Source organism: Coregonus lavaretus (assembly GCF_964263955.1).
Source record: "Coregonus lavaretus genome assembly, chromosome: 30".
Classification (NCBI taxonomy): domain Eukaryota; kingdom Metazoa; phylum Chordata; class Actinopteri; order Salmoniformes; family Salmonidae; genus Coregonus; species Coregonus lavaretus.
In genome coordinates, this window is record NC_140017.1 from 7,591,675 (window position 1) to 7,616,798 (window position 25,124).

General features: G+C 45.7%; 1 protein-coding gene across 3 annotated transcripts in view; it reads right to left on the reverse strand.

Annotated features, from left to right (window-relative positions):
- The window catches only part of map3k10 (mitogen-activated protein kinase kinase kinase 10), a 31,023-nt gene extending 8,836 nt beyond the window's left edge, over window positions 1-22,187 (reverse strand). Inside the window, exons 1-3 of one of the 3 annotated variants that reach the window (XM_084147491.1) lie at window positions 21,976-22,187; window positions 20,749-20,831; window positions 19,183-20,211 (exon numbers count right to left, since the gene is read on the reverse strand). In XM_084147491.1, coding sequence (XP_084003617.1) covers window positions 19,183-20,211; window positions 20,749-20,809 — 1,090 coding nt within the window. In that variant the 5' untranslated portion in view covers window positions 20,810-20,831; window positions 21,976-22,187. Of the gene's footprint in view, window positions 1-19,182; window positions 20,212-20,748 lie in introns of all 3 variants that reach the window. The other 2 variants (XM_084147492.1, XM_084147490.1) reach the window with 2 other exon arrangements.
- Window positions 22,188-25,124: the final 2,937 nt, after the last annotated feature.

Genomic DNA, 25,124 nt, shown 5'->3' on the forward strand with positions numbered 1-25,124 from the left:
TACATAGCAGTGTGCGTATATATGGGGCGTGCTAGTGTTTGTGTCTGTGTATCTCAGTGAGCTTGAGAGAGAGAGAGAGAGAGAGAGAGAGAGAGAGAGAGAGAGAGAGAGAGAGAGAGAGAGAGAGAGAGAGAGAGAGAGAGAGAGAGAGAGAGAGAATGTTTACAGATATCTGTGATCAAAGCAGAGGCACCTGCTCTCCACTAGCTCTCATGTTGTCACCATGTTTTCAGCTCCAGCACAACATTTCACAGCGTACCATACTGTTTGCTTATACAATATGAACTCATATTTAAAACTCCTTGCACACAAAACACCCAGCTGGTGATGGTGATAACTGAGTAGAACAATCCTTTTACACCAGACTGACACATTACTACATCCTTCATTCCTATACATTTCAAAGCAATAAATTCCAAATAATATTTATGCAACACGGAAATATTTACACATCTACTGTAGCTAAACTTGAAAAACAACACATCACTGTTTCAGTTCATACATATTATTCACAAAGTGGTAAAGCCACTGGACCCTGACCCTCATAGGAAAGCAGAGGAATGTTGTGAGTCACTCTTTACACAGAGGCCTGATAAAGACTAACCATGGAGATTTAACCTTAGTGATTAGCCTTTAAAGGGGCAATCTGCAATTTCTACATGCATTTTGCAATTTGCTACATCCATCATTTTGATATCATGGATGGGCATTATTTGTATCCATAGCTCTGTCTATGAATTTGAGAGTGGTTACATTTCTCCAGCCCCATCCCTCAGCTGTTTACCAAAACGGGGTGACCGCTTTGTTAAGGTTAGTCATGACAACAGGTTATGTTAAGTACAGGTGGCTGATACACATTGGAGGTGGAGGGGCGTTTGAGGAAAGTCAAAACACGTATTACTGTGCAATTATTATGCAGCAATGTACTTGAGTTACTACTACTATTAAATGGGATTGACAGTGGTGAGTGCTACACAGCTTAACCAGTTAGTTTACTTCACTTTAGTGTGGGGTGACATTCATGTGCAGTGTCATCAACCTCAGTTGTTATGGTAACCAGGGCAGAGGTCGCGCTCTGTCAGACAGGACGCTAAGGAGCTGAGACTGATTCAGAGAGACGAGCCTGGGAGAACTGGGTAGAGTTGACAACACAGTTAGTAAACAAGCATAGTGGCCTCACTAACACCCCTATACTCCTCTTCCCTCCATTCCTCTCTTTCACTTCTACCTTCCTCCCCATCCCTTCCTGTCCTTGTTACTGACAAGGAGCGTATGGCTGAGCTCTTTAATCACCACTTCTTTAAGTCAGGATTCTTATTTAACTCAGCCATGCATCTTTTATTTTATTTTTTTGGGGGGTGGGGTAGATCAGCTTTAATATTGCAGATAGAATATGGCTTCTATCAATGTAATTGTCTGCATCATTTCCCTCGTTTTTCCCTGCTACACAGCTTCTCCCTGCAGGCGGTCACTGAATCTGAGGTGCTAAAGGAGCTCCTTAGACTTGACCCCCAAAAAACATCTGGGTCAGATGGCCTAGATCCTTTCTTCTTTAAGGTTTCAGCCCCTATCATCGCCAAGCCTATCTCTGACCTTTTTAACCTGTCTCTCCTCTCTGGGGAGGTTCCCATTGCTTGGAAGGCAGCCCCGGTGCATCCTTTATTTAAATGGGGAGATCAAACTGATCCTAACTGTTATAGGCCAATTTCTATCTTGCTCTGTTTATCAAAAGTGTTGGAAAAACGTGTAAATAATTAACTGACTGGCTTTCTTGATGTCTATCGTATTCTCTCTGGTATGCAATCTGGTTTCCGCTCAGGTTATAGATGTGTCACTGCAATCTTAAAGGTCCTAAATTATGTCACCATTGCCCTTGATTCTAAGCAATGTTGTGCTGCTATTTTTATTGACTTGGCCAAAGCTTTTTATACGGTAGACCATTCCATTCTTGTGGATCGGCTAAGGAGTATTGGTGTCTCTGAGGGGTTTTTGGCCTGGTTTGCTAAATCAAATCAAATCAAATTGTATTTGTCACATGCGCCAAATAGAACAGGTGTAAACCTTACCATGAAATGCTTACTTACAAGCCCTTAACCAACAATGCAGTTTTAAGAAAAATAAGAGTTAAGAAAATATTAACTAAATAAACTAAAGTTAAAAAAAAAATTACACAATAAAATAACAATAACGAGGCTAAATACAGGGGGTACCCGTACCGAGTCAATGTGCAGGGGTACAGGTTAGTCCAGGTAATTGAGGTATTATGTACAGTACATGACTATGCATAGATAATACACAGCGAGTAGCAGCAGCGTAAAAATGCAAAAAGTCCGGGTAGCCATTTGATTAACTGTTCAGCAGTCTTATGGCTTGGGGTAGAAGCTGTTAAGGAGCCTTTTGGACCTAGACTAGGCGCTCCAGTACCGCTAGCCGTGCGGTAGCAGAGAGAACAGTCTATGACTAGAGTGGCTGGAGTCTTTGACAATTTTTAGGGCCTTCCTCTTCCATTCATCCCAAAGGTGTTCAATGGGGTTGAGGTCAGAGCTCTGTGCAGGCCAGTCAAGTTCTTCCACACCGATCTCGACAAAACACTTCTGTATGGACCTCGCTTTGTGCACGGGGGCATTGTAATGCTGAAACAGGAAAGGGCCTTCCCCAAACTGTTGCCACAAAGTTGGAAGCACAGAATCGTCGTCTAGAATGTCATTGTCTGCTGCAGCGTTAAGATTTCCCTTCACACCATTATTCCACCTCCACCAAACTTTACAGTTGGTACTATGCATTGGGCAGGTAGCGTTCTCCTGGCATCCTCCAAACCCAGATTCGTCCGTCGGACTGCCAAATGGGGAAGTGTGATTCATCACTCCAGAGAACGTGTTTCCACTGCTCCAGAGTCCAATGGCGGCGAGCATAGTGATATTAGGCTTATGTGCAGCTGCTCGAACAGTTATTGTGCTGACGTTGCTTCCAGAGGCAGTTTGGAAATAGGTAGTGAGTGTTGCAACCGAGGACAGATGATTTTTACGCGCTACGTGCTTCAGCACTCGACAGTCCCGTTCTGTGAGCTTGTGTGGCTTATCACTTCGCGGCTGAGCCGTTGTTGCTCCTAGACGTTTCCACTTCACAACAACAACACTTACAGTTGACCAGGGCAGCTCTAGCAGGGCAGACATTTTACGAACTGATTTGTTGGAAAGGTGGCATCCTGTGACGGTGCCACGTTAAAGTCACTGAGCTCTTCAGTAAGGCCATTCTACTGCCAATGTTTGTCTTTGGAGATTGCATCGCTGTGTGATCAATTTTATACACCTGTCAGCAAACGGTGTGGCTGAAATAGCCGAATCCACTAACTTGAAGAGGTGTCCACATACTTTTGTATATATAGTGTAGCTCAGGCAGTAGGATGCTCTCTCATCCATTTATATGCAGATGATACAGTCTTATACTCAGCTGGTCCCTCCTCTGATTTTGTGCTAAACGCTCTACAACAAAGCTTTCTTAGTGTCCAACAAGCTTTACATTTACATTTACATTTTAGTCATTTAGCAGACGCTCTTATCCAGAGCGACTTACAGTTAGTGAATACATATTTTTTTATACTGGCCCCCCGTGGGAATCGAACCCACAACCCTGGCGTTGCAAACGCCATGCTCTATCAACTGAGCTACATTCCTGCCGGCCATTCCCTCCCCTACCCTGGACGACGCTGGGCCAATTGTGCGCCGCCCATGAGTCTCCCGGTCGCGGCCGGCAGCGACAGAGCCTGGATTCGAACCAGGATCTCTAGTGGCACAGTTAGCACTGCTATGCAGTGCCTTAGACCACTGCGCTTTCTCTGCCCTTAACCTTGTTCTGAACACCTCCAAAACAAAGGTCATGTGGTTCACCCCCCTCCCCTCCCCCCCACCCCCACCGGTGTGATTACTACCTCTGAGGGTCTAGAGCTTGACGTAGTCACCTCATACAAGTACTTGGGAGTATGGCTAGACGGTACACTGTCCTTCTCCCAGCACATATCAAAGCTGCAGGCTAAAGTTAAATATAGACATGGTTTCCTCTATCGTAATCGCTCCTCTTTCACCCCAGCTGCCAAACTAACCCTGATTCAGATGACCATCCTACCCATGCTAGATTACGGAGATGTAATTTATAGATCGGCAGGTAAGGGTGCTCTCGAGCGGCTAGATGTTCTTTACCATTCGGCCATCAGATGTGCCACCAATGCTCCTTATATGACACATCACTGCACTCTATACTCCTCTGTAAACTGCTCATCTCTGTATACCCGACGCAAGACCCACTGGTTGATGCTTATTTATAAAAAACCCTTAGGTCTCACTCCCCCCTATCTGAGATACCTACTGTAACCCTCATCCTCTACATACAACACCCGTTCTGCCAGACACATTCTGTTAAAGGTCCCCAAAGCACACACATCCCTGGGTCGCTCCTCTTTTCAGTTCGCTGCAGCTAGCGACTGGAACAAACTTTTTAAAAGAAACACTAAAACTGGACAGTTTTATCTCCATCTCTACATTCAAAGACTCAATCATGGACACTATTACTGACACTTGTGGCTGCTTTGCGTGATGTATTGTTGTCTCTACCTTTTTGCCCTTTGTGATGTTGTCTGTGCCTAACAATGTTTGTACCATGTTGTGCTGCTGCCATGTTGTGTTTTTTTTTTTTGGGGGGGGGGGGGGGGGGGGTGGGTAAGCATCCCCAAACCATCACCACCATGCTTGACCTTTGGTATGATGTTCTTACTGTGGAATGCAGAGTTCGGTTTTCGCCAGCCATTACTGGAACCATGTCGTCCAAAAAGTTATACTTTTGAATCATCTGTCCATAGAATGTTCTTCCAAGAGTCTTGATGATCATCCAGGTGCTTTTTGGCAAACTTGAGTCAACTTTTTGGACGAGATGGGTCCCATTATGCCTGGCGAAAACCAAACACTGCATTCCACAGTAAGAACATCATACCAAAGGTCAAGCATGGTGGTGGTGGTGTGATGGTTTGGGGATGCTTTGCTGCCTCAGGACCTGGACGACTTGCCTTAATAGAAGGAACCATGAATTCTGCTCTGTATCAGAGAATTCTACAGGAGAATGTCAGACCATCCGTCTGTGAGCTGAAGCTGAAGTGTAGCTGGGTCATACAGCAAGAATGATCCAAAGCACACAATCAAGTCTACATGAAAATTGCTAAAAAGCAACAAATTGGAAGTTTTGGAATGGCCTAGTCAATGTCCAAGACCTAATCCCAATTGAGATGTTATGGCAGGACTTGAAACGAGCAGTTCATGCTTGAAAACCCACACATCACTGAGTTAAAGCAGTTCTGCATGGAAGAGTGGGCCATAATTCCTCCACAGCGACGTGAGAGACTGATCAACAACTACAGGAAGCATTTGGTTGGAGTCATTGCAGCTAAAGGTGGCACAACCAGTTATTGAGTGTAAGGAGGCAATTACTTTTTCACACAGGGAAATTGGGTGTTGCGTAACTTTGTTTATGAAATAAATATGTAATTGTTGTGTTATTTGTTCACTTATGTTCCCTTTATCTAATATTAGGTTTTGGTTGAAGATCTGATAACATTCAGTATCACAAATATGTAAAAGTAGAGAAAATTAGAAAGGGGGCAAATACTTTTTCATAGCACTGTATATATACACACATACAGTGAGGGAAAAAAGTATTTGATCCCCTGCTGATTTTGTAGGCTTGCCCACTGACAAAGAAATGATCAGTCTATAATTTTAATGGTAGGTTTATTTGAACAGTGAGAGACAGAATAACAACAAAAAAATCCAGAAAAACGCATGTCAAAAATGTTATAAATTGATTTGCATTTTAATGAGGGAAATAAGTATTTGACCCCTCTGCAAAACATGACTTAGTACTTGGTGGCAAAACCCTTGTTGGCAATCACAGAGGTCAGACATTTCTTGTAGTTGGCCACCAGGTTTGCACACATCTCAGGAGGGATTTTGTCCCACTCCTCTTTGCAGATCTTCTCCAAGTCATTAAGGTTTCGAGGCTGATGTTTGGCAACTCGAACCTTCAGCTCCCTCCACAGATTTTCTATGGGATTAAGGTCTGGAGACTGGCTAAGCCACTCCAGGACCTTAATGTGCTTCTTCTTGAGCCACTCCTTTGTTGCCTTGGCCGTGTGTTTTGGGTCATTGTCATGCGACCCATTTTCAATGCCCTGGCTGAGGGAAGGAGGTTCTCACCCAAGATTTGACGGTACATGGCCCCGTCCATCGTCCCTTTGATGCGGTGAAGTTGTCCTGTCCCCTTAGCAGAAAAACACCCCCAAAGCATAATGTTTCCACCTCCATGTTTGACGGTGGGGATGGTGTTCTTGGGGTCATAGGCAGCATTCCTCCTCCTCCAAACACGGCGAGTTGAGTTGATGCCAAAGAGCTCGATTTTGGTCTCATCTGACCACAACACTTTCACCCAGTTCTCCTCTGAATCATTCAGATGTTCATTGGCAAACTTCAGACGGGCCTGTATATGTGCTTTCTTGAGCAGGGGGACCTTGCGGGCGCTGCAGGATTTCAGTCCTTCACGGCGTAGTGTGTTACCAATTGTTTTCTTGGTGACTATGGTCCCAGCTACCTTGAGATCATTGACAAGATCCTCCCGTGTAGTTCTGGGCTGATTCCTCACCGTTCTCATGATCATTGCAACTCCACGAGGTGAGATCTTGCATGGAGCCCCAGGCCGAGGGTGATTGACAGTTATTTTGTGTTTCTTCCATTTGCGAACAATCTCACCAACTGTTGTCACCTTTCACCAAACTGCTTGGCGATGGTCTTGTAGCCCATTCCAGCCTTGTGTAGGTCTACAATCTTGTCCATGACATCATTGGAGAGCTCTTTGGTCTTGGCCATGGTGGAGAGTTTGGAATCTGATTGATTGATTGCTTCTGTGGACAGGTTTCTTTTATACAGGTAACAAACTGAGATTAGGAGCACTCCCTTTAAGAGTATGCTCCTAATCTAAGCTTGTTACCTGTATAAAAGACACCCGGGAGCCAGAAATCTTTCTGATTGAGAGGGGGTCAAATACTTATTTCCCTCGTTGAAATGCAAATCAATTTATTACATTTTTGACATGCGTTTTTCTGGATTTTTTTGTTGTTATTCTGTCTCTCACTGTTCAAATAAACCTACCATTAAAATTGTAGACTGATCATTTATTTGTCAGTGGGCAAACGTACAAAATCAGCAGGGGATCAAATACTTTTTTCCCTCACTGTACATACACATACAAATACACATACATACATATATTGTCATGTTGTGTTGCTACCATGCTGTGTTGTCATGTGTTGCTGCCATGTTGTGTTGTTGTCTTAGGTCTCTCTTGTCGTGATGTGTGTTTTGTCCTACATTTGTATTTTAATCCCAGCCCCCGTCCATGCAGGAGGCCTTCTGCCTCTTGGTAGGCCGTCATTGTAAATAAGAATGTGTTCTTAATTGACTTGCCTAGTTAAATAAAGGTTAAATAAAAATAAATGTAGTCTCTCCCACTCTTTCTCTTAGTTAATCTCTCCCGCCCCCTCTTTCCCTTTCCCTCTCTCTCTCTACCCCTCCCACTCACTCCTTCTCCTCTCTCTCTCGCTCTGTTTCTCGCTACAGAGGAACAGGTGTAGCCTGCAGGGTGGAACTCCCCCCCCCCCCCCCAGAGTAAACGCTATACAGCCCCCCACTCCCCAGCATCCCTACCAGCCCTCCACACACACAGACACCACACTGATACCTGCTGGGTCTACAAGTCTAACAGTGCAGAACACAATCCACCGCCGTCCTGCAGATTAAACAGCCTCAGTGACGAAGCTGCTCAGGCAGCGTGGCATGTTTTAACTGTCCTCCTCCTCACTAGGGGCAGGAGCTTCTGACTGGAGCGTATTCTACCTGCGATTGCTCACCTCAGTTGAATTTCCAGACCGAAAAACATCCTTCAAGAAATAGGGTGCCAGATTTTCTCTGTTGGAATTTCTATATGGTGGCAAGGGGGATTTCTGAGACAAGGGTTTTGGGCTGGCTAAAAGTGTAGGTGACAGACGTGGCTGTGAGCCAACCAGGTAGAATGATTGGCATGGCTGTGAGTCAATGTGAGAGTGCGAAGGGCTCTATTATCCTTGTAATCCAATAGAGGTCTTTGATACAGTCACTTCCCCCGCCCCTCAGGGCCAGTCTGTGGGACTCCGTTTCACTTCACCGCAGATCACAGCCCTGCTGACAAAGCCCCCCACCCCACCACCACACCACACCATGTACGCACCCAGCCATCCCCTACTCACCCCCTTATCTCCACCCCTCACCCCCTCGCCCATGTCTGTCTGCCATTCCAGCTGTCGCCCGCCTGGGATCAACTCAGACTACCCACATTGGGGAGGTTTGATGGAGAGAAAGAAAGAGAGAGAGAGAGTGAGAGAGCGATGGGTATGGGAGGGAGAGTAAAGGCGTCCGCATTCTTCCCATCTGAAACAGTTCGTGCATACAGTGAGGGAAAAAGGTATTTGATCCCCTGCTGATTTTGTACGTTTGCCCACTGACAAATAAATGATCAGTCTATAATTTTAATGGTATGTTTATTTGAACAGTGAGAGACAGAATAACAACAACAAAATCCAGAAAAACGCATGTCAAAAATGTTATAAATGGATTTGCATTTTAATGAGAGTAATAAGTATTTGACCCCTCTGCAAAACATGACTTAGTACTTGATGGCAAAACCCTTTTTGGCAATCACAGAGGTCAGACGTTTCTTGTAGTTGGCCACCAGGTTTGCACACATCTCAGGAGGGATTTTGTACCACTCCTCTTTGCAGATCTTCTCCAAGTCATTAAGGTTTCGAGGCTGACGTTTTGCAACTCAAACCTTCAGCTCCCTCCACAGATTTTCTATGGGATTAAGGTCTGGAGACTGGCTAGGCCACTCCAGGACCTTAATGTGCTTCTTCTTGAGCCACTCCTTTATTGCCTTGGCCGTGTGTTTTTGGTCATTGTCATGCTGGAATACCCATCCACGACACATTTTCAATGCCCTGGCTGAGGGAAGGAGGTTCTCACCCATTTTGGTCTCATCTGACCACAACACTTTCACCCAGTTCTCCTCTGAATCATTCAGATGTTCATTGGCAAACTTCAGACGGGCCTGTATATGTGCTTTCTTGAGCAGGGGGACCTTGCGGGCGCTGCAGGATTTCAGTCCTTCACGGCGTAGTGTGCTACCAATTGTTTTCTTGGTGACTATGGTCCCAGCTGCCGTGTAGTTCTGGGCTGATTCCTCACCGTTCTCATGATCATTACAACTCCAAGAGGTAAGATCTTGCATGGAGCCCCAGGCCGAGGGAGATTTACAGTTATTTTGTGTTTCTTCCATTTGCAAATAATCGCACCAACTGTTGTCACCTTCTCACCAAGCTGCTTGGCGATGGTCTTGTAGCCCATTCCAGCCTTGTGTAGGTCTACAATCTTGTCCCTGACATCCTTGGAGAGCTCTTTGGTCTTGGCCATGGTGGAGAGTTTGGAATCTGATTGATTGATTGCTTCTGTGGACATATGTCTTTTATACAGGTAACAAGCTGAGATTAGGAGCACCTGTGCTCCTAATCTCAGCTCGTTACCTGTATAAAAGACACCTGGGAGCCAGAAATCTTTCTGATTGAGAGGTGGTCAAATACTTATTTCCCTCATTAAAATGCAAATCAATTTATAACATTTTTGACATGCGTTTTTCTGGATTTTATTGTTGTTATTCTGTCTCTCACTGTTCAAATAAACCTACCAATAAAATTATAGACTGATCATTTCTTTGTCAGTGGGCAAACGTACAAAATCAGCAGGGGATCAAATACTTTTTTCCCTCACTGTATATTGTGACAACATTTCGTGACGTTTTGGTCTATGGCAAGGTTTGTTTTGGCTGTTCGTGCACATAAAACATTTTCTCGAGGTAAGCCGAAGTTCGGTAGTTGAAGTCTACACCTCTTCGTCAGTGATTGGTCAACAGTAGGGATTCTTCAATGAAGTGTTTGTTGTCATTCAATGATAATAAAGACGTCTCCAGACTAGGTTTTGTTTGCTCCTAGCAGAACTCAGCTAGGCGGAGTGAACGTCTGTGCCTCACATACTCCCTTAAAAGACCTCCGCTTGAAAGAAATCTTGAGATGCCATAGCCAGTATACACTTCCTCAAAATAGTCTGAATTGATCTAAGATAACTCAAGAAATCTGTAATTAATTTAGATGTTTTTGCCGAGGATGTCTTAGTCGCTCAATTTGACATTTATCTAAGATTTTTGGTGCAGTATTTCTCAAAAAGGTTGCATGAAAACGAATCTTCTCTCGTTGAATGACAAACACTTCATTGAAGAATTCCTACTTTTGACCAATCGCTGACGAAGGGACGTAGACTTCGGCTACCGAACTACGGCTTGCCTCAGGAAAAAAAATTGTGTGCACGAACAGCCGAAAAAGACCTTGCCGAAGACCAAAAAACATAAAAAATAAAATGCACAAACTGTTTCGGATGGGAAGCATGCGGACGCCTTTAAGGGAGAGGGACAGAAGAAAGGGACAGAGAGTCTGAGGAGATGTGGGGGAGGGGATGGAGATAAGAGTGAAGGAAGGAGACAAGAAAGAGAGAAAATGACAAGAGAGAGACAGGAATGAGGACAAGGGCAGAGCAATGGGAATAAACTGGCAGACAGGGTGGTGGGGAAAGGAGGGTTGAGAAAGCGAGGGCAATTAGAGAGCAAGATGGAGAGGAAAATGGAGTGAGATGGGTGGAGGATTAGTGGCAGAAAGAGAGAAGTAGAGTCTCACGGGATATTAGCCTAAAATGTAAATGTAGAGTCGATGAAAAGGGTGAAGGAGTGAAAGAGATGACTGGGGAGAAGCTTTTTCTTAATCTTGCTGGTAGGATATTCTTTATGTCTTGATGTCTCTCTCTTTCTTTCCCTCTTTCTTTCATTCACACGTTCCTGTTCTGACGCTCTCTAAAGAGAAACCCTACACCAGTCAAGAACACAAAACACTGCACTGGGATACAAGTACAGTATACAGCACTGCTCTTAATTGTTTATGGTACCATAGGTGGCACGTCCATAAGGCTAGGAGAAGCTTTCCCTAAAGTAAATTAAGTTGCCAAAATGATATAGCCTAATTAGCCTACTCCTGTTTATACAGAAATACATTTAATCATTGAAAATAGGCTACTAAAGCATGATTTGGCAAAGTTCGGTAGCTTCTTAAAAAAAAAAAAAGGTGGATTGTTTTAAATCGCATTGCCTACAGTCAGAAGGAAAGAGCATCGGCCATATCCCCGGTGAGTACACTGCGCATATTCACTCTTTAGCATTGTTGAGTCAGTGCCACTTAAAAGTGTGTTTTTGGACAATCATTTCCTCCTGTAGTTTAGGTGGACGTCATATTCTACTTGTGTCTCCCCTTCTCGTAGGCCTATTATATAGATCAGACAACATTGTTTTTATTGATCTGTTTGTCAGTGTCAGCAGAGTAGCGTAGGCTACCATGTAATTTGTAGCATTTTAAAAAGGTTCTGCTAATATCTCCAGTTTTATAAAGTGTATTATAAACTGGGTGGTTCGAGCCCTGAATGCTGATTAGCCGAAAGCATTGCTTCGTGCCTAAGAACAGCCCTTAGCCGTAGTATATTGGCCAAATAGCACACCCCCTCGGGCCTTATTGCTTAAGTAGAATTGCATGAGATGTGTTTTTTAAAAGACAAACATTTTCCTGTGCAAAGAAAGAAGAAATGTATCTGATAGAGTCTATAGCCTATAGCCTACTCTACGCTATATGCATCTTGTTTGCGAACAGTGATTGAATTATATTATTAGCCTAAATTATGATTACAGAATCTACTCATCACATTACATAAGTCTTCAAATGCGACGATGCATGGAACGCTTTATTTTAAAATTAGCTTCCCCAAACTCGAAACTCACCCGCTGCCTATGTATGGTACTTTACATTAAGCCAGCAACAACATCAGCATAATGGATGCTGCACCCACAGTATCGCAGCCAGAATTGCTGCACTTTGCCTGCTTGGATATGGATGTTGTACCGAGTCTGCTCCCATGTCATTGATACCCCTGGTTGGCTCCATTCGTATATAACCAGAGGCCATTTGGGCTCTAATCCTGAGCCGTGCAGTGGCACAGTTTCACCCTGGAGGCATTCACTTTGTCTCCACACAAATGCAGCTGCCAAATTCGTGTGACCAGGCAGCCTGGCTCTCATAAATGATTGAGGTATTGAGACTGTTTTCCCCCAAGTATGTGGAGTAGGACTGTTAGTTCACTATCAATATTTGTACAATTGGGTTTTGAATTCAAGCCATATTTCACTCACCACCTCAAACATATTGACATGGTTTTACCAAAGAAAATACATCTCTTAGCATTTGGGCGATCCATTTAAACCTTTTTGTACCATCTATATATACAAACCATCGACACCAGGAAATCCATATAAATTTGCCTGGACTGAGAGATCCACCAAGCTCTGTAATGGATCAGGATCAACACACAAACACACTGACATACAAACACAGTCCAATGTTCATTTCACATATTGATATTAGCCTTTATTTCTCTAACAGCCTGTCTTTTTATACCTTTCGTAGGTCGACATGTAGTTCTAGTTGTTGGTCCCGTGTGGCTCAGTTGGTAGTGCATGGTGCTTGCAACGCCAGGGTTGTGGGTTCGATTCCCATGGGGGACCAGTACAGAAAATAAGTATGAAAATGTATGCATTCACTACTGTAAGTCACTCTGGATAAGAGGGTCTGCTAAATGACTATATTGTAGTTTATCCCTGTGAGGCCTACTCTAACTGCATCATGGAGTCAGTGAGCAGTCGTCCCCTGCTTACGACTTTTCCATGGGGCCCAGAGTTCCATGACCCCAGAGTTGCTTTGCTTGTCAGTCAATATCCATGCATACCCTCTCAGCCTAGCTAGGCCACTGTCTCACGGGACACAGGCAAAAACATGAACAGGCCATGTTTCTGACCAGTAATCCTAGTCCAAGGGAAATCATAACACATAGGATGTTAACATTCTCCCTTGTTTTCAAAGAGCACACACAGTATAGCACACTCAGTGTGTACTGACTATGGTTCGTCAAGGACTCTGGCTCAGGGGACACCCAGTGCAAGGCCCCCTGTGTCGGGCCTGCCTTCTCTCAGTCTCCCCCTCACCCCCCAGTCCCCTGGAGCTGTAGGCCCAGTGCAAGCCTGGCCAGCAACAATGCCCTTCTAACAGCAGTCCCAACACACAGCCTGGCCAATGTGCATTGTGCCATCTTTATGGCACGAGCGTCTGTGTGTGGCCAAAGTACATTGTGCCTGCTTCATGGAATGAGCGTGCGAATGTCTGTACGTGTGCATGCATTCGTACGTGCGTGCATCTGTGTGCAGCTTATGCTCTCTGTTGTCACATGAGGCTAGCAGAGGGAGGCTGGGTGCCATGATTGCCCTGTTAACTGGGTACTGTACAGTATGTATGCTAGCATTCTGGGAAAGTTATGAATGCAGGGAAATTAGCAACTAGGATGTACCTGAATACATGCCAAATTCCTCAAATCAGTGAATGAGCGGAAACTCTAGAGAAAGCCATGGGGTTGAGAAGGCCCTGTGTCCTCACTATTTTACTGGCAGCCATTGGCCTCATCTCTTATCTGTTTATTGACCTGTGTAGACAGTACCAGTGTGTGTGTATGTGTGTTTGTGTGTGTGTGTGTGTGTGTGTGTGTGTGTGTGTGTGTGTGTGTGTGTTTGTGTGTGTGTTGCAATCTGACTGACCATTGATCGGTGTCATTTCAGACACACTGAGCTATTCTACTTTCCCCTCTATATCCCTCTCTCCCCTCTCTCCCCCTCTATACCTCTATATCCCTCTCCCCTCTCTCCCCCTCTATACCTCTATATCCCTCTCCCTCTCTATCCCTCTCTCCCCCTCTATCCCTCTCTCCCCTCTCTATCCCTCTTCCCTCTCTATCCCCCTCTATCCCTCTTCCCCCTCTCCCCCCCTCTATCCCTCTATCCCTCTCTATCCCTTTTCCCCCTCTATCCCTCTCTCCCCTCTCTATCCCTCTATCCCTCTCTCCCCTCTCTATCCCTCTTCCACTCTCTATCCCTCTCCCCTGTTCTCTCTGTGGGCGCTTTCATCATGTTTATCAACTCAAGGGGTCTAACTGAGCTTAACAGAGAAGGAATACAAACATCTGTTTGCAGTATGCACCTGTTCTCACGGTGCCTGTGCTGAGTCCAAGGCCTTACTGAGAGCCAAAACAGTAGTAAGACAGAACACACTGACACTACTACTCACAGGATAGGCCTTATTTGACCTTATTGGAGACCATTCATTCATCTGTCAGCTAGTTCTCTTTACAACCAATTACTATGTTAAACTAATTAGTTCACCACCAGAGGTTGATTGGTGATGTGTTTTGGTTGGGAATGTACAGATGTGTGGAGTATAATGAGGGGTACTAGAGGAACTGTATGACGTTGATTCTGTAGAACACTGACCGCGTCTCCAACTGACCCCATCCCCACCACTTTCTCCCTCCCTCCCTCCCTCCCTCCCTCCCTCCCTCCCTCCCTCCCTCCCTCCCTCCACCAACCTAGCCCGCATGGCCTTTCTACAGAAAGCACATTCCTTCTCCTTTTCTCTATCATCCATCCCTCCATCCTGTCATTCAAGGTCTACAGTCGACCTCACTCCCTCCATCTCTGTGTCGTCCGTCCTCTCTGCGCCCCCTCCCCCTCAGTGACTCCTGTCATTGTGAGCCCAGCTCTTGTCTTGGCTTGTTGTGTGAGAATGGGGTCATTGTTGCTGCACTCCCAGTGAGTGTTCCCTGCCCTAGCTAGCGAGCACCACCGTGTCCCTCTGTCCCACCTCCATAGACACACACACACATACAGACACAGTATATGCAATTGCGCACACATACACATGCATGTAACACATGCACATATAAAGACATGCATGCACAAACATACTACTCTCAGTGATACATTCAAGGAGGAGGGGAGGATGCATTTTGAAAGCATTCGAACAGGGCCCTTGAGAGATTAATTCATTGATTGAATCAGGTGTTCTAGTGCTGGCCAGTATTTTCCTACTCCTGCCATGATGAGGAATCAAGTCAATCTGTGATGGCTCTTCTAGCTGCAACATCCCTTTTCTGTGTGTGGGAGAGAAGCCAGAAAGACAGGCTACTCAGGAAGTCCAGCCCAGTTATCCACCGACCGTCAGCTAGGCTACTTTATCTCTGATAGGGATTAGTAGCTACTGCTAGCCATAACGCTAATCCTTTTCTAAACAGACACACATTCAAACGCTTTTCAGTGGCATGCTATGCACTAATCCGATAAGTAGCAATTATGGAGCATGTATTACATTTACATTTACATCATTTAGCAGACGCTTTTATCCAGAGCGACTTACAAATTGGTGCATTCAACTTATGATAGCCAGTGGGACAACCACTTTTTTATTTTTTTTATTTTTTTATGGGGGGGTGGGGGGGGGGGGGTGTAGAAGGATTGCTTTATACTATTCCAGGTATTCTTTAAAGAGGTAGGGTTTCAAGTGTCTCCGGAAGGTGGTCAGTGACTCCGCTGTCCTGGCATCGTGGGGGAGCTTGTTCCACCATTGGGGTGCCAGAGCAGCAAATAGCTTTGACTGGGCTGAGCGGGAACTGTGCTTCTGTAGAGGTAGGGGAGCTAGCAGGCCAGAGGTGGATGAACGTAATGCCCTCGTTTGGGTGTAGGGTCTGATCAGAGCCTGAAGGTAAGGAGGTGCCGTTCCCCTCACAGCTCCGTAGGCAAGCACCATGGTCTTGTAGTAGATGCGAGCCTCAACTGGAAGACAGTGGAGTGTGCGGAGGAGCGGGGTGACATGAGAGAACTTGGGAAGGTCGAACACCAGACGGGCTGCAGCGTTCTGGATAAGTTGTAGGGGTTTAATGGCACAGGCAGGGAGCCCAGTCAACAGCAAGTTGCAGTAATCCAGACGGGAGATGACAAGTGCCTGGATTAGGACCTGTGCCGCTTTCTGTGTAAGGTAGGGTATTCATATCATAATTGAAGGATACCTAAATGTAAGATGATGATACTCAATATTTCAGTCCAACTCACACCATCTAACCGAGTAATATCCAAGTTACTAGCTCCTGTAATAAATGCTGAATTATCCAGTGGAGGAAAAAACTATTAAAGACTGGACAGGCCAGCTTGCAGACACAAGGCCCCACTATTCAGGTGACTGTTGAACGTGTCAACTCGCTTTCCATTTGAAGTGACAGCACTCAAAACAGCACCAGGTAATGTCAACCACCCACCCCATCTTTATGATGCCTATATACAGTATAATAGCCTCTTGTTCAGTATCTTAATGCTCAAACAGCTTTCACAAAAACTCCCAACAGTGGCTACAAACTTGGTTTTTAATGGAATTTCCTTGGTTGCTTTCCTTGGTTCATTTCCTTCATATCGACTCATCTATAAAAGGACTTGATAGGTGAATCCTCAGAGATGGGTATCTATCCAGTCCTTTCACCTATCAGTGGTTGTGCAGGAAACTGGGTCATGGGACAGAAGCAACCATATATATCTGTATACAGTAAGACTATGGGGAAACAGTCATGTAGGTTATATAACGCACCTACCTCTGCAGTATAGAAGGGTCTATCTGACCGGTGTGTGTCCATAGAAACAGAATCTATAGAAAGGGCTTAGAACCTCTAACCCTGGCAATTTGACTGGTAAACTCATGGGTACACTCGCTGCCAGTCCACCCATTATACCATCATTGACTTGAATGGGGAGGTCTGTTCTATAGATTATATTTCTATGTGTGTTACAGTAGCCAGGTGATCAGTGGTACAGTATTTTGTTACCTGATGCTGAGTCATGCCAATATACCGTTCAACTCAATGCAGTGGCTGCAGACACGTTAGCCATCACAGGGTAGAGTTTCCAAGACCGCTTTCTGAAGACCCATTATCTAGGGCAAGTTGGATTTCATCTTGGTCAAATCACCTGATCAATAATGTTTTTAATTGAATGGCTATCAACTAGGGCCATGTTTTTGAGAATTGTGTTGTTAATGACGTGATTGTTCACATGACCATATTCTTAGGGCTTCTCTGAGTCAGCCTACTGTATGTGCTTATAAACTGTTATAACACTTATATTCATATTTATTTAGATTTTGCTGCTGGTGTGAGAGCCAGCACACTCTTGCCCTGAATAATATGGCCCAAGGAGGATTGGGCACCACTGAGAGAGTGGGCTGATTCTGGATCAGTGTGACAGGTACAGCTAAAGGGACCACGGGACAGTGACCTGCCAACCCACAAACACCGCTGTCACATCACTCTAAGGAGGTCACCGTAATCAGATTATCCTGGTTACACAGTCAGACTCACTACTCTAGCCTCAGCCTGGCAAACAACAACACAGAGAGAAAGGCAGAAACACGCAGAAACACACACACACACACTACAAATACAGTGAGTGTGTAGAGGAGAGGTTGGCGGACCAGCCAGGGTGGCGGGGAAGATAAAGAGGAGAAGCTTCTCCGTAACCGCAGCGATGCCAAGCGGGCGGCGGTTTGAAGAGGATATCTGAGACCTGTACACCTGAACAATGAGCTGAGGTGTAACCCTAAACTAAGATGAACCACTGTTTATCCCCCTCTCTCTCTCTCTCGCTCTCTCTCCTTCTACCTCCCCAATCTCTCTCACCTCCTATTTCTCTATCTTTCGTCTCCCTCTGTCCCTCTTTTTCCTCCCTTATCTTTGTAACATTTCCTCTCTCACCATCTCTTTCGCTTCCTTCCTTCCTTCTCTCTCTCTCTTCCTTTCCTTTCTCCTCTCTTCATCTCTCTCTCCCTCCGGGCTTCACCGGGGTAATGTAAACGTTCATCTTTAAGTCGTCGTCTGATCACATACTTGAATACTTTATCGTTTTCAAATGGGCCACAGAGAAGGAAGACGGCTTGGCAGACTGAGACACTCCTTAGAATTATTCAGTGTGAAAAGATGATGTCAAAGTGAAAGAATTGACATTTGCGCAGAGGCTGACAGCTCGATGACTCGACACAGCCCAGTGTCGTGAAGGCAGCTCTGCGTTGTTGCCAAGGCTTCACCGTCCAATTCCCATCTGATCCCTATCGTTACGGTTACTGAGGGAGGGGCAGCTTTTTATATGGCGGTTCTCTCTACATCACAGCTTCACAAACCAGGGAGAGATTAGGAACATTTTGGAAGATCTGTGAGCAGGGTGTTTTTAAGCTACAGATACTCCAGATTGTCGCTCTCCTTCAAAAAGCCCTGTGCTCAGCATCCTGTAGCCTCAACTCGTATCTCTACACCCCATCCCCCATGCTCACGTCACACACACACACAGACAGACCCACCCACGCACACACACAAACACACACAGTGTATTTCCCCCCAACACACCAACAACTGCAACTGTGTCTTTAAAACAGCAAGTAGCACAAAGGACCAAAAATAGCTTGGCGAGTTGCAGAGCAGAACTGCTCTCCTTGAGGAGGGGTGGTAGAAAGAGGAGGATGAGAGGAGAGGATCGGAGGAGGAGGAGAGAAATGACAGGGGAAAGATTGCAGAGAGAGACAGCTCTCCAGGTCTGATCTTACCCTGTAAGGCTCAACTCAACTGTCTGTGTCAAACAGAAAACCTCTCTATTTCATTTCATCCACACATTACTTAAATGAACCCATCAACACAAGGGTTAACAGTACGTACTGTACTGTACATTCTGTAAGTGTCCGCTCATCCATCCTCTGTTAAATGAATTTCATATACTATACTGCCCTTAACTGGAGACTGTGACTAAAATAGGCATGAATACAGTCTGTCTCCGGCCTTTGTGGCAATTAAGTGTGTATGCATGGCTGATTCAACATGCAAACAAACCAAAGGAAAGAATTAACGTATTCCCATTCTGAGTGTGATTTGCCCCCAAATGTTTTATATTTTACATGAAATAGTCAAGGACTAATTTGGAGCGAATGGGTCAGAAATTAAATATTTGAGACAGCTGTACACAAACTGTGGTATGAGTGGAGTGGGAGGCGAGTGTTGGTATACTCACTGTTGCTGGACTTGAGGTCTCTGTGTATAACCGGTACAAAGGTCTGATTGTGCAGGTAGTCCATCCCTGTGGCGATCTGCACGGCCCAGTTCACCAGCACCCTGGGGGGCACCTTCTTCCCAGCTAGGGCTCTGTTCAGGGCCCCCCCGCGGGCGTACTCCATCACCAGGCAGAGGTTGGGCTCTCGCAGGCACACCCCTATCAGGTTGATGATGTTGGGGTGTCTGAGCATCCAGAAAAGTCTGGCCTCTTGTCGTACGCTTTCAGCTGTGGCGCTAATGTCCTCGTCAGGGTCCTGCCTGGCAGCTTTAACTGCCACCTCCTCCCCTTGCCACATCCCCCTATACACCTTCCCAAACCCCCCCGCCCCGATCACCTCCTCCAGCACCAGCTCCGTGAAGTCGATCTCCAGGGGGCACCCCTCAGGCACCCCACCCGCCACCAGCCCTCCTGGGGTTAGCTGCGGGTAGCTGCCCGCGTCCCTCCGAGTAACGTAGTTGCATGGGAAGATGCCCACCTTGTCTTGGATCTTGCCCGTCCACCAGCCCTCGTCCCCGGACACTTTGGAGTCCTTGGAGAGGACCTCCAGGAGGTCCCCGCGCCGCAGGGTCAGCTCCTCGTCTGCCGTAGCCTCGTAGTCAAACACGGCCGTCCAGTAGGGTATGGAGGTGGTAGAGCCGCCCTGGTGGCCGGGGTGGGAGTCTGAAGAACCAGAGGAGGAGTTCCAGCTGCTGCCATTCTCAGCCTGGACAGCTGTAGCAGCACACACCGGGGGAGCAGGGGTCATGTGTGGGGGCATGGAGGAGAGAGGGGGGCCATAAGGGGGGCCAAGGGGACCAGCGAGCACGAGGCCAGGGGGAGGAGGGTCGCAGCAGCCCCCACAGCTGGTGCAGGGCAGGGGGGCTGCTGTGCTGCTCGCTCTGGCACACGGGTCCATGGCTGCCCGGCTGCTGGTCAGCGTTGTGGGCCTGCCCTCTGTCAACTCACGCACAAAATCCATGCAGGGCCCATCAGCCAAATCCAGGCCTCCTTAACCAGAGGAGAGACAGATCAGTGGACAGGCAGGCCAAAGCTCCACTGTCCCATCACTTTCCCCTTCTACTGGGCTAGTTCCAGTTCCTGTCACCAATAATGTGTGTGTAGCAGTCTGTATTACCATGTATAATGCAGTGTGTATTTAACATGTATTCCTACTAGTTCACTCTGGGGTGTGTTTCTAAAGGGGAAAAGCACTCAGGGCAGATCCATGGCTTTCCCCGAGAGAGGCTACTGATTATTCTCCAATGTATGTTCTAGAAAGCTAACAGAAGTAGACCATGTGTTCCCTCTTCAGTACTGTGAGATGAGGTCCTTGTGGATGGGATTGCTTTGTGCTGCTCAGGAGAGCATGGTCAGGATCTGAACACGGGTCTCTGTAACATCCCACTACTGTATCTCTGTGGGGGGCTTATGATCCTCAAAGCATCTATTGCTATTTCATATTAGACTACTGATTTTATTTACTGTCTCCCTTGAGCTGGATGGTCTGAGTGGACCACAAAAGTTGAGTTTATTATGGTGTCTTACCATTTGTAGTTCCTTTAATTCTTGCCCTGATGAATAATACATGGCCAACGCTGCACTTCATTTCGCCTCATTGAGAACAGATCCTGACACAGAGATTTAAAGAGGCAGTGATGAAGCTACACGACAATTAAAGGAGATTGCGCATCTAAATAGGCTATTTATAGATCAATTGCACCACATGTAACAAAACACAAAATAGTTTAATCTGTATAGTTTAACATCCTCTGAACAAGGATCGTTGTTATTTCCAACCAAGCACAGCGCAGAAGAATATCGCTTGTCTAACATCTCGTCATTACAGGGTCATTGGCTTTTTGAATGCGATGAAATACTGCAATTTGTCTTGACCTCGTATTTTGTTGAAATATCAATTGAAATATTTCCTTACTTTGCTGCTGCCTCGTCTAAATCCTGTAGGACTACATCGATAAACGTGTAAGCCAGTGTAATGTCCTTAAATAGCCTAGTCCTCCATTTTTAGATGAGGAATTACCGCAGACAGCATTCAGGCAAACACAATTGAGTGACTGTACATTTTACGTCTTTGTAGTCAGCGAACTTCAATTATTGATCGTTCGTCTTGTTACATTGTCCGACCTACGTTCTGCGCACTGTAATGTTTCAATAAACGCCATACAGTGAGCATTCACGAATGCGCGAGTCCTCGCGACAGAGATATACCATGGGTACAGAACGGTCTGTTTTAGCCATTATTATCTAACGTTCATTTTGTAGGCTATAAAACGATGCTCATTCATAACATCTGATACATTTGTAATCATAAGCAATAGCCTTGTCTAGTTATATGGATACAATGTTGTACATTTAAGTTATTTGTGATCAAAGGTCCCGCACCTGCTAGCTCTTAAGGAATCACACGCTAGGTTAGAGAACGAAATAGCCTACAATAATAATACATTATGGGTTTTGTGAAGGCATTTGGCTGTAATTCCAATTGCAAATATTTGTGTATCTCTGATCCGAGTTGACGTGATAAAAATGAGGCGATTAATCCTCTACCGTAACGTGTTTTCTTTGGCTATGATAGACAGATGCACCATCCTCGAGGCAATAATAATAACAATAATAATAATAGTAATGTAACAGGCCTAATAAAATCATAATCCTCCCTTTTAGTGCAACATTGAAATATAATCCACTCTTTATGTGTACATTGCGTCTTGTCTTCTGGTTAAATAAACCAAATGTGAAAAATCAAATATTTACGGATAAAAAGCCTGGCCACTGTGCATCACAACATCCATTGACATTGTCGCATGGGCGTGTGATCGCATCCAAATATCCACCATCAGATTCCATAATCCAATTCCACAAAATGAATAGTCTTGGAGTCCTTGCTCATCTGGGTCAGTCGGTTGGCCAGTTGTCTTTCACAATCAAATAGCTTTTTTCTCCAAAAGACGTGCCATTTCTAGGACGAGCTGTCAGTCTCTAGGCTGACTTTGTATCCAAATACACCGGCTGGACTGGGGGTGGAATACGCCGTTGTATTCTGGGTAGTGTAGTTTCTTGAGTAGCCTACATCCACATATGCCTTAATATCTCATAATTTGGACATAGCTTGGATGACCAAATTAACTTTTGCTTCATTTTAATTATAACAAATCAGGGATTTAAAATAGTATATCTATTTATCTATCTATCTATGACTTATTTTTATGGGTATCGCTTTAAAGTCAAGGCATTGCTTAACAGCCTATACTGGTAATTGTCAAGTAGCCTAGGTCATTAGGCTGATGCTTTGTGGATCAGTGGATTTAAATAGTTTTTTATGTGTATAAAACTGTGTAGCCTGTGTATGTCATGTGTGCATGTGTTTGTGTGCTAGACCATGCATGTGTGTGTGTGTCTCCAATTATCACACAACATACTCTCTAGGAAAGTATACAGCTGCATTTTATTGCAACTTACAACAACAAGCTTAATGCGTTACAATTCCATCACAATTTGGTAGATGTTTATCAAGCAGATATCTGGAGACAATACAACATAACACTGCCTAAATGGAACCTTAGCACCACACTGTCCCCTGGTGGTTAGGATGGATGACACTTAAGACATTATCGGGGAAGCTTCACTTTCTGCACCTTCCCTCTCTGGGGCTCCATTGGCTCCCTCACCCAGTCCACCTCTAGCCTCCCATACATGCTCTCTCCAGAGGGGTCCATGGTGTGGCTGTTGAGCTGCCAGGGAAGGGGCAGCCCATGGTGGAACTGGGAGGGGGGCCTCTCCAACGACGACTCCCTCAACTGGATCTTCCGCACCACCCTCTGGCCCAGGGACACCTGGCTGGCCTTCCTGGTCTGAAGAGGGGACAGGGTGCAGGGGTAGCAATGGTCAGCCCCCGGGACATCCAGAGGGCCAAGAGCGGTCGGTCTGGCCCTTGGGGAGCGGAAGCCATATTGGGATTCAAGCTTGTACAGGCTCTCCCTCCAGTTGGGGTCCCCCTCCGCCTTACCCTCATAAGAGGGAGGTCAGGAGTCCACATGTGATCTATTTACAGAGAGCGAGAGACAGAAATAGACAGTAAAATAGAAAAAAGAGAGGAGAGCGAAAGGGAGAAATAGGGGAGAGACTGATAATGATTGAGCTAAAAAATAATATATTAAATAAATATACGAAAAGAAACAATTATTTGATGAATCGTGTCTTGCCACACCATCACACACCACATCTAAAGACTTCCAGGGTTTCTCTCCATGAAACACGGCGATTACTAATTAGGGCAGAAAATCAGCATTTGCCTCCCCCTGATTAAAATCAGAAGTTTTCCATTGGCAGACGCTGCCTGTTTAGTTAGCACCAGCAATACTGCCCTGGAGAGCAGAGGTCTGATTGGGTACTGAGGGATGAGAGTGGTAGCTAAGCGCCCTGGGTACAAGAAGAGAAGACCAATGACGCTTGGGAACCAGTCAGTCACTACTTTGAAAGGGACTGGTCATTCGCTAGTAATATTACATAGCAAAAAGACCCAAAACAGAATGGCATCAATGCTAGGTTGTTTTTACAGATTGGCATTCACAATATCAAGTGTATCCAATGATCACATCATGTCAACAGATGATGCTTTCATTGAGGAACTAGTTTGAAAATAATAGTGTATGTTTGTAATACAGTACAACGCCATCATGTAAAATGATGAACATTGCCATTGTGCACTGGAAGTAACGTGTTGACAATAATATATGCAATTAAACAAATGCACTGATTATGACACAAATTGTACCTTGCTCTGGGCTTGAAGTGCCTGTCCTTTGAACTCCAAGAAGGGCCCTGAGAAGAGAGAGAAGAAAAGGGCGGTATAACCCAAATGATTAGTATCAAAATGACACTACTCTGGGAAACAAAGCAAACTGTACTGGAGTCCCTGTGTACATATCGCCTGGACAGCCTTCTGCCGATGGGTTTGGTGGGAGCATCTGTAGATCTTTTGTGCTCCAGATCATCAACACAGTTTTCTATCCAGCTGTTTATGGAGCCTGTAGTTGTGAGAAGGGGTTGGGAGGGGAAATACATAAACAAATAATAAATAAATAAGACTCTTGCTAACAAAAGTGGTTGATTTGTGACAGATTTTTTTACGGAAATGTCAATCACCCTTAGTTCCTTTGATTTGAACACTACTCACTTCTTGGATACGTCTTCATTGGCCTGCATTCTATTCAGCAGGCTGATCTTGTTCTCAATGCCGTAGACCTGGCTCAGGATGTACTTGGCCATCTTCCGCAGGTCCATCGCTGGGTCTAGGAGAAACTCTGCCAGCAAGTACAGGTACTTGTCCTGGAAGTGATCTAGCTGATCCAGGTTCTTCATGGCCCCCAGGCGATTCCAGTGGGGGTTCCCCTTCTGGATATGTTTCAGGAGGTAGAAGGTGAGGTTATTTATGATCTCTGGAGGGATGTCGTAGGTCTCGAACATGCTGAGCAGGACCTATGTGCAGTTCTTAACACCAGGCAGGGTAGGGCGCTGACCCCGGCCCACTCCACCCCACCCACCATCACCGCCTCCAGGCACATCACACTGTCATCCAGGTCCTGGTCCCTGGAGGTCCGGATGATCCGCCTAGCTGTGCAAGGGCACACAGCCATGTCTATCACCAGGACCTCTGGACTACCACTGGCCACAAACAGTTCCTTCTGACCAGGGTTGTAGGCAAACCCCAGGGCCTGGTCCAGGAGGAGGAAGGGGCCAGGAGAGAAGTAGCAACTCCCCGCTGGCAGAGAGATCAATCTGGCGATACTATCCTGCGACCCGCCTCAGGAGCTGTATATCCCATCCCATTAAACAGCCTGTACAGGTTCTGGAGCCTCTAGATGGGAGAATGACGAAGGGGAGTGGCACATGATGCTGTGCTT